This window comes from Lemur catta, chromosome 17 (genome assembly GCF_020740605.2).
Source record: "Lemur catta isolate mLemCat1 chromosome 17, mLemCat1.pri, whole genome shotgun sequence".
Lineage (NCBI taxonomy): Eukaryota > Metazoa > Chordata > Mammalia > Primates > Lemuridae > Lemur > Lemur catta.
This window is the reverse complement of record NC_059144.1, coordinates 22473443-22486538: the sequence shown is the minus strand read 5'-3', so window position 1 is coordinate 22486538 and position 13096 is coordinate 22473443. Positions and strand designations below refer to the sequence as shown.

The 13096-nt window shown below is 54.0% G+C and overlaps 1 protein-coding gene across 1 annotated transcript; it reads left to right on the top strand.

Moving 5' to 3' along the window:
- Positions 1-255: 255 nt before the first annotated feature.
- ERGIC3 (ERGIC and golgi 3) lies at positions 256-12436 on the top strand. Its single transcript, XM_045528719.1, has 13 exons — positions 256-417; positions 555-625; positions 745-832; positions 1050-1169; positions 4304-4397; positions 5249-5414; positions 5543-5600; positions 10066-10097; positions 10887-10983; positions 11060-11124; positions 11782-11918; positions 11993-12048; positions 12235-12436. The coding sequence occupies exons 1-13, from the start codon at positions 330-332 to the stop codon at positions 12312-12314; spliced, it is 1152 nt and encodes a 383-aa protein (XP_045384675.1). The 5' UTR covers positions 256-329; the 3' UTR covers positions 12315-12436.
- Positions 12437-13096: the final 660 nt, after the last annotated feature.

Genomic DNA, 13096 nt, shown 5'->3' with positions numbered 1-13096 from the left:
GGGGACACTTTGAAAACCACTGTTCTAGGATGTTCCAAGAGTCTGAAACATTTGGCGCAGTTCCCGCACAAGGTAAACTAACGCTACGATTCATTTCCAACCTGCAGAAACCTCCTCCCAGCACCCTGGTTGCTATAGGACCCACCGGCTGGGGGGAGGGACCTTGGCAGCATCAGTGGGCGGAGCCGCCTGTAAGAGAACGCGGGTGAGGGGTGGGGCCAGGCGTGCGCCTTGTTGCGCCTGCGTGAGGAGTGGGAGGCGTGGCTCCGGGCCGGAAGCGAGAGGCTGTAGGGGCGGGCCGGCTGTCGTCCCCTTTCCGGCCGGTCCCCATGGAGGCGCTGGGGAAGCTGAAGCAGTTCGATGCCTACCCTAAGACTCTGGAGGACTTCCGGGTCAAGACCTGCGGGGGCGCCACCGGTAGGCCGCAGCGGGGCGGGGGTCGCGGGGAGGGTGGTGTCCTAGAGCTTGGCCCTGGCGCCTGGACTCTGTCCGGCCTGCCAGAGTCTGAGGGAGCAGAGCAGAGGCTATTCTGACCCTTGGTCCCCATCCTGCAGTGACCATTGTCAGTGGCCTTCTCATGCTGCTACTGTTTCTGTCCGAGCTGCAGTATTACCTCACCACAGAGGTAAGGGGCGGGGCCTGGTGCGTGGGCGGGGCTTGACATTCTAGGGGTAGGAGCTTTAGGGGTGGGAGTGAGGAAGGAGAGGCGTGGGGCCACATCTTACTGAGGCAGTCCTGCTCCAGGTGCATCCTGAGCTCTACGTGGACAAATCGCGGGGAGATAAATTGAAGATCAACATTGATGTACTTTTCCCGCACATGCCTTGTGCCTGTGAGTACCTCACCATGGGTGGGAGTTGGGAGTCCCAGGGTTCTCATGTGGGCTTCCACATTCGCCCCTCCAGCCTAGGTTCTGGACTGGACCCCAGTACAACCTCCTTCTCCTTATGCTGTTCTGCCCCCAAACAGTCCCAGCATTCCATTCCTCCAAAACCCAGATTTCCTTGCCCCTTGGGTCCCAGTACTTTAGTCTAACTTCCTGCTTCCAGATCTGAGCATTGATGCCATGGATGTGGCTGGGGAACAGCAGCTGGATGTGGAACACAACCTGTTCAAGCAGCGATTAGACAAAGATGGCATCCCCGTGAGCTCAGAGGCTGAGCGGCATGGTAACCAGGGGAGGGGGCTGGGTCTCATATCCCAGAGCTGGACATGCCTGAGCTCTGTCTTCTGACAAGTGGCTGTGGCAGGCTCAGTGACATATTAAACAACTAAGACCTAAAGAAGTCAAGTGGCTTATCTAGGGCCCCCAGTGAGTAAAAATCAGAGTAGGCTGAAATCCAGACTTCCAGCCTCTATATATATTGAGTAGGGTACTCTATCTGGTGTCATTCTCAGAGATCCTTAATCCTTGCCTATCGTAGTTTGAGTAACAGAAGTTTGAGGATGGTCTTATGTGCTGTTGCCCTGGTAGAACTACTTTAAATGGACCCAGGCTTCTCTGAGTGTTTGCTTCCCCATCCCGTGAGCTAAATCCAGCCCTTAATGCTCTTCCCCTTTGGGATGCAGGTGGCTCAAGGTTAAGAGTTGGTTCTCGAGTCAGATTGCCTGGGTTAAAGTCTAGTTTTGTCTCTTGCAGTCTGTGAGCCTTGGCTATAAAGTGGTGATAAATCGTAGTACTGACCACATGGAATTGTAGGATTGCATGAAGTAACATGTGTAACATGCCAGGTCCAGAGTGGGTGTTCACTTTTAGCTTCCTTTCTTTGGTGGCCTCCCAGTGCCTCCATTAACTCAGTTTCCCACCATAGCAAAACCGTCCTCAAAGCTGAGATTTTTCACACCTTAGGGATTGCTCTGGTGGTGAGCTTTATCATTCATTCATTCCTCAGATATATGTTGAACACCAGTGAAACCGACAGAATTTGCTGTAGAATTGGATGCAGAGTGTAAGAGAGCAGAGTCAAGGTTGAGTCTAACGTTTTCAGCCTGAGCAAATGAATAACTTGTGATTAAGATGACCAGAGGAAAAGAAGGGATTTTTTTGGTGGGAGGAGTGAGCAAATGTTAGATATCCACTACTGTGTAACAAATTACTCCCAAAATTAGTAGCTTAATAAAACAAACATTTGTTTTTTTCAGTTTCCCTGGGTCAGGAATTTAGGAGTGGCTTGGATAGGTAATTCTGGCTTAGGGTATCTGATGAGGTTGCAATCAAGTGGTTGCCTGGGGCTGCAGTCATCTGAAGGCTTGACTGGAGCTAGAGGGTCTCCTTCAAAGAGGGCTCGCTCACATGGCTGTTAGCAGGATGCCTCATGGCCTCTCCGTATGGACTTCTCATTAGGGCTGCTTGAGTGTCCTCACAGCATTGCAGCTGGCTTTCCCAACTTGGATCTTGCAAGTGGTCTAAGAGAAAGCAACGTAAAAACCACAACTTTTTTTTTCTGACCTGGCCTCAGAAGTTGCATACCATCACTTCTACAATACACTACTGGTTACACAGGTCAGCCCAATTTACTGTGGGAGGGGACTACATAAGGATGTGAATACTAGGAGGTGGGGATCATTGGAGACACCTGGGAGGCTGGCTTGCACTGGGTAAGGTTAGTATTTTGGGGAGGAGAAATCTCAGGTTTGGGGAATGTTAAATTTGGGATGCCTGTACTCTGGTGATGTTAACGAGGCAATTAGATGTACTAGCGTAGAATTTAAAGGAGTGCAGCTGGAAAGTTTAGGAGTTAGCATATGGATGGTAGTTAAAGCCATTGGACTAAGTGAGGAAACCTAGGGAGTGGATGTAGGTAGAGGAGAGGTCTAGGGACTGGACTCTGGGGCCCTCCAATATTTAGAAGTCAGGAAATGAGGATCCAGGAAGGAAGACTGAGAGATTAGCCATTGATGTAGAGGAGATCCAAGAGGTGTCCCAAAAGCCAAGTGGAGAAAGAGTTTTAAGGAGAGTGAGCAGCTCTGTCAGAAGCTACTGATAGTTCAGTAAGATGAGTGAGAATTGAACATTGCAATTGCCAACACGATCACTGGAAACTTGGAACAATTTTGATACTGTTAGGGTGAAAAAGGATGAAAATCTGATCAAAGAGCAGGAAAAGAAGTGGAGACATCAAGTACAGATGACACTTTGAGGAGTTTTGCTATAATGGAGAGCAGAGAAACACGATGGCTGAAAGAGAGTGTGGGTGAGATGCTGGGTTTGGTGGTGAGAGCATGTGAAGTTCTGTTGCTTCTCTTTTCTTACTAGAAATTGAAAGCAAGGACATTAGCCTAAGACTGAGGAAAGACGAAGGGGTTTGGAAGCCCAAGGAGAGAGAAGGAGGTCTAAATTAGTCATCTCAGAGAATGGGAGAATGAACCGATTGGGGAAATGAAGTAGAATGCCAGGCAGTTGTAAGGGAGGTATAGGCAAGCAGTAGGCACAGAGAATCGAATGTAACTATGGTTTGGGTTTTGCTAGGTTTGTGCAACGAAGAGAGAGGAACAGTGAATTGTAGTTATGTGTGGGAGAATAATTACAAAGGACCGTGGAATTTAAGGCAGGAAGTAAGGACATGAAGGGGCGATAGTGTTAGTTGTGTCAAAGAATTGGTACTAGAGATACCAGAGATATCTGGGTACCAGAGATAGGGAACGGGGAAAATAAAAGTAAGATTCAGATCCTTGAAGTTGAATTTTGGAAGGTTTGCGGTTATTGGTAATGACAGGGTCTAGATGTGAGCAATGGAAATGGGTGGCTGAGGTCAGATGAGAAAATAAAAAGATTAGTAGTGGACAGGAGGTCAAGGTATTGAATATTAAAATCACCAATTATGACGGAGTAAGTAGACGCAGGGAGCCAGTGCAGAGGAAGAGGTCTAAGGAGAAGTGCCATGGAGAATTGGTTAAGGCCATGCTCTTTGGAAGAGCTGAAATCTGCCACTTACTAGGCTGCATTGGGCAAAGTCGGTTCTCATCTGTGAGCCTCAGTATCTTCTCAATCAAGTGGGGGTGATAACCTCTACCTTCTTGGGGTCATTGTGGGGATGAAATGAGACAATGTATATAAAGTACATTGACCTATACCCAGCTAACGTTTAGTATTTACTGTTACTGTTTTCTTACTTTTATTAAAAGAATTAATATATGTGTAGAAGTGCTTAGTCTGACTCAGCATGCACTGTATAGATATTTGTTATTTTTATAACTTATTATTCCCAAGCCACTGACCAAAGAAAGGGCTCATGCAGGGGCTGGGGCCACACATTTCACTGTCTGCCCCCAGCTGATGCCTGTGCCTCTGCCCTCCCCTTAGAGCTTGGGAAAGTTGAAGTGACGGTGTTTGACCCCGACTCCCTGGACCCTGATCGCTGTGAGAGCTGCTATGGCGCTGAGTCAGAAGACATCAAGTGAGCTGGACCCTGGGGGTAGGGGGGGCAGGGTTCCCATCAGGCGCCGTCTGTCAGCCTCAGCCTGGGTCAGACTGTGGCAGGTGGGGAGGTCGGACCCGGAATCTAGAGGGGGTGGGGTGCATTCCTCGGTCACTGATCCTGGTGCAGGTGGCTGAAGCTTTGTGACCAGGCCCTGCCTAGGAGCTACACACCTAGGGATGAGGCTGAAGTGGTCTCTGCCCTTCAGCCTAGACAAGTGGTTCGGAGGTTTTCTTTTGGAGTCCAGCTGCCTGCGTTCCACCTGTGTCCTTGGGCCGAGCCACATAACCTGTCTCTGTGAATAGGGATAATACTGACCCCTTCCTCATAAGTCACGTAAGGACTAAGTGTATATCGTATGTAAAGCACTGAAGCAGAAGGCCCGGTGCAGATCATTACCCCCTCAGTATATGGTAACTGCTTTGTGTTTCCCAGGTCCTGACCCCCAAGAGGCTAATTCAGGTCTGGGCTGGGGCCTGGGAATACGTACTTCAAAAAAGTTTTTATTTTGATAAAATATATGTGACATAAAATTTACCATTTTAACCATTTTTAAGTGTACAACTCAGTGGCATTAAGTATAGTGACAGTGTGGTATGATCATCACCACTTTCTTTTCCACAACTTCATCGCCCTAGACAGAATGGGAACATGTATTTTTAACAGTCCTGCTGCCACCGAGGAAACACGCTTGGAGAACATTTGATGGTCAGGGATGAAGCTAGCGGAGCTTCATTAGCAGGCAGAAGTGCTTGCGCTTCCTTTCCCAAGATGCCAGTGCTGGTCTCATGCCTCTCTTGACACTCTCGGCCGGCACCCCTCCCCTCTAGGTGCTGTAACAGCTGTGAAGACGTGCGGGAGGCATATCGCCGCCGAGGCTGGGCCTTCAAGAACCCAGACACCATTGAGCAGTGCCGGCGCGAGGGCTTCAGCCAGAAGATGCAGGAGCAGAAGAATGAAGGCTGCCAGGTGTATGGCTTCCTGGAAGTCAACAAGGTATGGGGGGGATTGAGGCAAGATAGGGCTGGGCTGGGTGAGCTCCACGGTGAACCAAGGGCCCACTCAGGCCCTCAGGAGGCAAAGGGAGGACACAGCTGGAGAATGAGAGGGAATATTCCCTACAGGTGGCCGGAAACTTCCACTTTGCCCCTGGGAAGAGCTTCCAGCAGTCCCACGTGCACGGTGAGTGGTCCTACATTGGCTGGGGAGGTTTAGACACTGGATACCTTCTTGGCAAGTTTGACTGCCCCTCACCTGCCTGATGTTCTTTTGTCTTTGGTCCAGAGCAGGCTTTCATCTCAGGGTCGCAGCGGTTAAGACACAGTCTGAGAAGCCAGCCTGCCTGGGTTCAGATACCGGGTTCACACCTTGCTGGCTGTGTGACTTTGAGAAAGCTTCTTAATCTTTTTGAGCTTCAGTTTCCTCCTTTATAAAATGCTGGTGATAGTACTTATCTCACAGGGTGTTTGTGCAGGTTAAAGATTATAGCATGGGGCAGGCACAATGGCCCATGCCTATAATCCTAGCACTGTGGGAGGCCGATGTGGGAGGATCGCTTGAGGCCAGGAGTTCAAGACCAGCCCAGGCCTCATCTCTACAAAAAATAAAAAATTAGCCCAGTGTGGTGGCGAGAACCTGTAGACCCAGCTGTTCGGGAGGCTGAGACAGGAGGATCACTCGAGCCCAGGAGTTTGAGGTTGCTGTGAGCTAGGCTGATGCTACGGCACTCTAGCCCAGGCAACAGAGGAAGACTCTGTCTCAAAAAAAGAAGTCATAAGAACCAAAATAAGGCAGGATAAAGATGATGGAGGCGAGGTTGTAGGGTGCAGTGTGTGTGTCCTATTTTAAATAGAGCGATCAGGGAAAGACTCTCTGATGGGGTGATATTTGAGTCAAGACCCAGAGAAAGTAAGGGAGCCAGCCATGTGGTTGTCTGAGGGAAGTGTTGCAAGCAGAGGACAGTAAATGCAAATCCCCAAGGCAATAATGTGCTTGGCAAGTTCAAGGTACGGTAAGAAAGTTAGGGTGGCTGGAGCAGAGTGAGCACAGGAGTGTGGCTGGAAGTGAGGTAAGAGAGGTAACGGGGCCAGGTCACATAGGGCCTGCAAGGGCATTGTAGGGCCTTGGGCTTCTACTCTGCGTGAGCTGGAAAGCCATTGACAGGCTTTGAGGCAGTGGGGCCTGATCTAACTTCACTCAAAAGGCGAGCAGCTCCCCGACTGCTCCATGTACAAGACGTGGGGGAAAGGACAGAATCAGAGGCCAGTCAGGAAGCCACTGCAGCAATCAATCCAGGCAAAAGATGGTGGGGCTTGGACCAGAGTGGCAGTGGAGGTGGTGAGAAGTGATTGGCTCCTGGATATGTTTTGAAGGCAGAGCTGGGAGGAGTTGCTGGTGGGGGTGAGGGACAGGGGAAAGAGAAGTCAAGGGCGCCCACAAGGTTTTGTACCTGCGTGGTGAGAAGGTGCCTCATGCAGTGAGACGAGGAGACTCGGGGCAGGTTTGGGTATCTGGGACGGGGTGTACAGCAGGCGTTCAGCTTCTGACATGTTCAGACCAACGGGATTTTGGTCTCCTGTTGGACACCCAGGATGTCGAGTAAGCAGTTGGCCATTCAAGCCTGGAGTCCAGGGGAAGGGCTTGCCTGGGGACATAAACGCTGCAGTCCTCAGGATACATAGGGAACCGTGGGAGTGGATGGCGTCACCCTGGAGGTGAGGGCAGCTAGAGAAGCGGGAGCTAAAAGGGCTTGTGCCAGCTGTCCCCATGAGAGGCACCAGCAGGGAGACTGGTAAGAACGCTGGTGAGGTAACAGTGCCAGCCAGGAGGTGGCCTCCTGCCAGGCGAGAGACTAGTGTTTCAAAAACCGTATCAGATGCTTCTGGACATCAAGCAGGAATTGACCGTTGGATGTATAACATGGCTGTCATTTGTGGCCTCGATGGAGCCTTTTGGAGGGCATGATAGGGACACCGTGGAGTGGGTTGAGGAGGGAATGGGGAGGAGGTGGAACAGGTGGGGATAGACAGCATGACTGCAGTTTGCACTAGAGGGAGGAGAGAACACCGGCCGGAGCTGGAGGGAGGTGTGGAGTCGAGGGAGGCCATCAGCTGAGAATGAGGAGAGAGGGAAGAAGGTGTTGGCGATTTGAGAGAGAGGAAAAGATGTAACTGGTCACTTTAGGGCGGGAGAGTGTAAGGACTTCGGGAACAGTAGAGTTGCCAGGCAGCACTAGGGCCCCTTGGAGTCGGTGGCTGTGAATGGAAAGTGAGACGAGTCGGCGTGGTTGTCTTGTTTTCCCAGCTGTGTGGGGGTGGCGTAGAGGTGACAGGGCACTGGCATCACCGAGGGCTTGTGCTGCCAGGCACTGCAGCGGTGAGGGAGAAATGAGTAAAGAAGTAATCCTGATACTGGACCACAAAGTGTAAGCCGGTAAAGGAGGAAAGATGGGACGTGGGGGTGCGGGTGGGAGCCAGGAGGAGGCAGAAGGAGCCATGGACTGCAGGTCCTGGGTTTGGTGTCAAAGAAGTGTCGGATTTGGGGCACTGGAGGGAAGAAGCTGGAGAAAATCAGAAAGCTGGTGGCTGGAGTTTGGGATACTTGAAATTGTGGAGGAATGTGGTTATTAGGGAACGAGCAACAGAGCAAGTGGCTTAGGTAGGCAGAGCACGAGATCAGGAAGGAGGGGGGTCCTGGGAGGCCAGGAGCGTGGCAGGGTCATCTGCGTGGCTGTGGGAATCACCAGGAGCCGAGGCAGGGCTGGTGTGGGAGAGCGCGACGGGCAGGTCCAGGGCAGGTGAGGCGTGGCGCGGGAGACCTGCCCTGGGGGTTCTGCGTGGATCTCTAGGTGACTGAAACAAGCTTTGCCCTGAGCTTCAAAGCTGGGGATTTTTAGGGCAGAGGGAGGAACAGTGATGTGGAAGTGGCAGTAAGGAGCAAGAAGGACCTCTCTTCAGGCCAAGGGGGTTTGGGGGTGGGCATGGAAAGACGGTGGGGTGCAAGGGGTACAGTGCCTTGAAGAATCAGCTGGCTGTGGCTGGAGCAGGAGGGTGAAGGGGACGCTCAGAGGTCAGTGCTGGGGTTTTATGATGACCGAGCGACAGAGGGCCCAGCCGAAGAGTTTAGGAGGGAGGGAGTCAGGGTCTTGTTAGGGGACGTGCAGAGCCACATGGTGATAGAGCCCAGGGGGTGAGCTGCTCAGAGTGACCGAGGTAAGCAGGGTTAAAGTGTCCCATGGAGACAGCCCTGCTGGTCTTCCAGGCAGTGTGTGGGGGTGAGGCAGGTGGGCGGGCCTGGGGCAGAGCCCTCTACTCTGCAGGGGGCCAGGGAAAGGGTGGTCTTGCTGGGATTGTAGGAAGATGATCATTGTCAACTGTTGGCACAAGGCCTTGCAGGCAGTCATAGGACGTAGGGCCAGAGCATCTGCTCTGCTTCCTGCTGGTGCTGTGGATCCCAGGGCCAAGGGTGCTCTGTACTTGGAAGGATGTTCAAACACAAAACTACAGTTGCTGGAGGCCGGAGATTTGCTGAATTGAGGCCTGGGAGGTAGTTTCTGACATCCTTGTTGCCTTAGGGGGAATGATCTCATGTTGTAAAGTTTACCAGGTATTTTCCCATCTTACATCCTACCTGGTTGTCAGGACAGCCCTTTGCAGAGGAGAACACTGAGGCCCAGAAAGGGCAAGTGATTTGCCCAATGTCACACAGCTAGGAAAGTAGCTCTTTGGGTTCTAGGTCTTTTGTTCTTCCTAGCCCACCATTCTTCTGACCCTCAGCCCTCTTGCGCTCTTCTCTGGCCAGGGAAGGGCTCTTGCAAGGAGGGGACCAGGAGGAGGCTTGTTGGTGGGGCCAGACTCTGTTGCTGAGGCAGAAATGTTCAGCCCTCCCTCCCGCCACATGCCTTCTCCACAGTTCTCATTGTGAAGCTCTGAATCTCTGTTCTCTTCCTCCCTTCTCTCTCCCTCCCTCCCCCATGCTGCAGTACATGCTGTGGAGAGTAAGTGGCCCTGCCCCTAGGGAGGCCAAGCCCCCACTTCTGGGGCAGCCCGCCCTCCCAGGATGGGGGGAGGTTGGATGGGTCTGGGATTGGCGCCTTCTCTGGCCTGGCTGCTGAGTATGTAAAGCCCTGGGATGTGTCTTAGAGGTACAGTTCCTGCGGCAGGAGGGATTGGGCTAGAGGGCAGGAACAACTTGTTCTGGAACAGTTGGTACGGGGCACCCACAGGCTGTCCATGGGGAGCTTTGGGGGGCAGGGGTGTGGGGAAAGAGTGTGGATAGCATAGTATTTATTCTCAGGTCCTGCCTAACTTCAGGGCTCAGTGATTGGCCGTCAGCTCTAGTTAATGAGAGACCACAGTCGTGGGTTTTGTTTCCTGAGGTGCCGGCAGGGCCGTGGTGGGAGTGAAGGCCTGGAGTCGTGGTGTCTGTCAGGGAAGGAACGGGGTCTGGGCTCCCGCACAGGCCCAGGACAGGCCCTATCTGGCTGTCCTTAGGCAGGACCAGGAGGTGCCAGGCTGGAGAGTGAATGGGGTCAGAGAAGAGCCAGGCGGGCCACACTCCAGAGGGAGGAGTGAGGGGCCTGAGCCAGGATTCTGAGGGGCAGGGGCTGGTCCCACCCCCCCGATGACACTCTCTCTCTTTCTCCTAGTCCATGACCTGCAGAGCTTTGGCCTCGACAACGTACGTACCAGTGGAGCCCGTGGGGGCGGCTGGGGTGGGAGACCCGGTTGCTTCGTTTCTCTGTAGGGACATGCCGAGAGGGGTCACATGTGGGAAAATGTGCCATGTTCTGACGGGGTCCCACAGGAGGGTTGAGTGAGAGGGACTTTGAAACTGAGATCTGAGCAGGGCAGGGACGGGGCTGGACCGGAGCACCCTAGACAGCGAGCGCCCAGGGCGGGGTCCAGAGGGGGTGTGGCACTTCTGAGGAACTACAGGGCAGGAGTGGGTGGGCCAGGCAGGGGAGGTCGGCAGGGACAAGACTACACAAGACTCGAAGCCACGCTGAGGGGCCTGGTCTGTCCGCTAATGACAGTGGGAAGCTGTTGGCCTACTTTAAGCAGGGTCATGGCATCATCAGATTTGCATTTTTAAAAAGATCCCTCTGGTGGCTGAGTTTGATACACATTGGAGAGAGAAGGGAGCACTGCTGGGAGGTCTGGGGCCTCCAGCCTGGGCCTTCATGGCCTGAGACCTCCAGGCAAAGCCAGCGCCTGCTGCCCAGGGTCAGTGCTGGGTTTGAGACCTGGAGCCCCAGGAGCCTGGGGACTATGTGGAAAAGCAGTTCCTAGGAGGGAAATGGGAGATTCCTGTCTCCGGCAGGCTCTCCCCTCAGGGCCACAGCTTTTCCCAGACAGATCCCCTCCTTCCCTTCCACTCCCCAGAGACCCAGGCGTCCCCATCTCTGCTGTAATAGAGAGCTTTGGGTGGCTGGGGGCAGTGGACCTCAGGCGCTGGTGTTGCTTGCAGATCAACATGACCCACTACATCCAGCACTTGTCGTTTGGGGAGGACTACCCAGGCATCGTGAACCCCCTGGACCACACTAACGTCACCGCACCCCAAGGTACCAGCCCCAGAGGTAGCCCCCAGCCACCAAAGGCCCATGAGGCACCCATGCCAGTGTTCTCTTCCCCCCGCAGCCTCCATGATGTTCCAGTACTTTGTGAAGGTGGTGCCCACAGTGTACATGAAGGTGGACGGGGAGGTGAGTCTGAGGGAGCTCAGGTATCAGAGTCTCCGCTTGGTGCCAAGCACTCGAGTTCCTTCACTTAGTTCCTTCAACCTGGGAGGTGAAGCGCCACTCTCATCCCCCTGTGATGGATGAAAACCCCAGGCTCAGAGCGGGTAGGTGATTTGCCCTCATAGGCAGAGTTCAGGCCCACGGCTGTCAGGTTTTAAAACACCTCTCTCTTCTGCTGTCTAGACACCTCCATCCATTCCTCCAGGGCTCCCTGTGTCTGCCTCACTGCCCTTGGGTTGGGGTTGCCAGGCCCAGCCCTCCTGGGCCCCTGCTCCCATTTCTGCTGTGGCCAGGAGGCAGTAAAGCATGAGGGACTAAGGGGCAGGAGTCAGTCCTGGCCTTGTTGGTACCACACTGGGGGGTTGCCTTGGACCCCCAGTGAGAGCATCCAGCAGATGCAGCTGGGATGGGTAAACTGACAAGAGCTGGTCACCAGAGGGCAAGTCAGGGGTTTCAGGGGTCCCCAGACCTTGCAGGATTAGCTACCAACATGGTGCCTCATTCTGTCCCTGCACACAGTGAAGGCACAGCAGGACCAGAGGCAGGTGCAGGGGTGGGGCTGATGGGAGCAGGAGCTGGGTCATAGACCTGGCCCTGGCCTGGGCTCCCCTCCCACCCCAGGTGCTGAGGACAAATCAGTTCTCTGTGACCAGACATGAGAAGGTTGCCACTGGGCTGTTGGGTGACCAGGGGCTTCCCGGAGTCTTCGTCCTCTACGAGCTCTCACCCATGATGGTGAAGCTGACAGAGAAGCACAGGTGAGGGCAGGGGGCAGAATGGCCTGGGCCTGTGGGAGTGGGGAGCCCACTGAGCCCACCTGCTCCCCCGCCAGGTCCTTCACCCACTTCCTGACGGGCGTGTGTGCCATCATCGGGGGCATGTTCACGGGTAAGGAGCCCAGGCCCTCTGTGGGGGTGGGAGCATAGCACGGGTGGGTAAAGCCTGGGAGCTACATGTTGGGAGAAAAGGGGCACCTTGAGGGCCAGTGCAGATTCTGGCCAGTTAGGGGACAAGGCTCTCGAGGTCAAGTCAAGGGCCCAGCTCGGCCAGTGCCAGCCCTCGTCTCTCTCCCAGTGGCTGGACTCATCGATTCGCTCATCTACCACTCCGCACGAGCCATCCAGAAGAAAATTGATCTGGGGAAGACAACGTAGTCGTCCTCCTCCCCCTCAGTGGTTCCCTTTCTCCTCAGCCTGTGGTTCTATCCTCAGCCTCCCCACCCCACCTCCTCAGAGTGAGCCCAGCCCCAGGGCATAATCTATTGGTTGTGATAGTACTCGCTGGTCTCCGTGTGATTCTTCGGCTGGCTGGGACCTTATCACAGCCACTTATTGCAGGCAGTGACAGCTGCCCTTTGGGAGCCCTGGTCAACAGGGACTTAAACTAGACGGACAACCCCGTCAGCCCTGTCCACTCCTCCACTGTGGTCTCTGGGTTCAGCTCCGGGGCTCAGGCAGACCTTTCCAGGGTGAGTGTCCCGGGGCCACAATGGCCCCCAGGCTCAGGAATGGCCAACCCCAGAGCCCCTGTTACAGGGCCCTGCGTGCAGGCTGGGGCTTACCACCTCTTTGGCGACAGTTAAAGCTGGGGCTGCTCCCCGCCACTCGGCTCAGTCACCTGATCCTCTCACACTCACTGACCCTGCTGTGTGGAAAGCCCTGTGCTGGCTCTTGCTGTCGCTGCAGAACGGAGTCCTGCCAGGTCCTCTGCCGTCTCCTAGGTGAAAGCAAAACTGAAAACCAAGGAGGGAAGTAGCAGTGGCCGTTCTGGAGCAGGGCTAGCACTAGGCCCCTGGCTCAGGACCTGATCACACGTGCAGAACCAAGGCCCAGGGACAGTAAGAGCCGGTCAGTGTGTCAGGGAGTTTTGATGTAAGACCATAGTAGGGGAAAAGCAGGGTGATGATGGCAAAACCTCTGGAGTCAGGCCTGGGATG

Excerpts from the sequence above, each read along its gene's own strand:
- ERGIC3 (XM_045528719.1), top strand. The coding sequence starts at position 330 with ATGGAGGCGCTGGGGAAGCTGAAGCAGTTCGATGCCTACCCTAAGACT. Across the intron at positions 418-554 it reads GACCTGCGGGGGCGCCACCG|TGACCATTGTCAGTGGCCTT; the intron begins GTAGGCCGCAGC and ends CCCATCCTGCAG. Across the intron at positions 11,125-11,781 it reads ACATGAAGGTGGACGGGGAG|GTGCTGAGGACAAATCAGTT; the intron begins GTGAGTCTGAGG and ends CTCCCACCCCAG.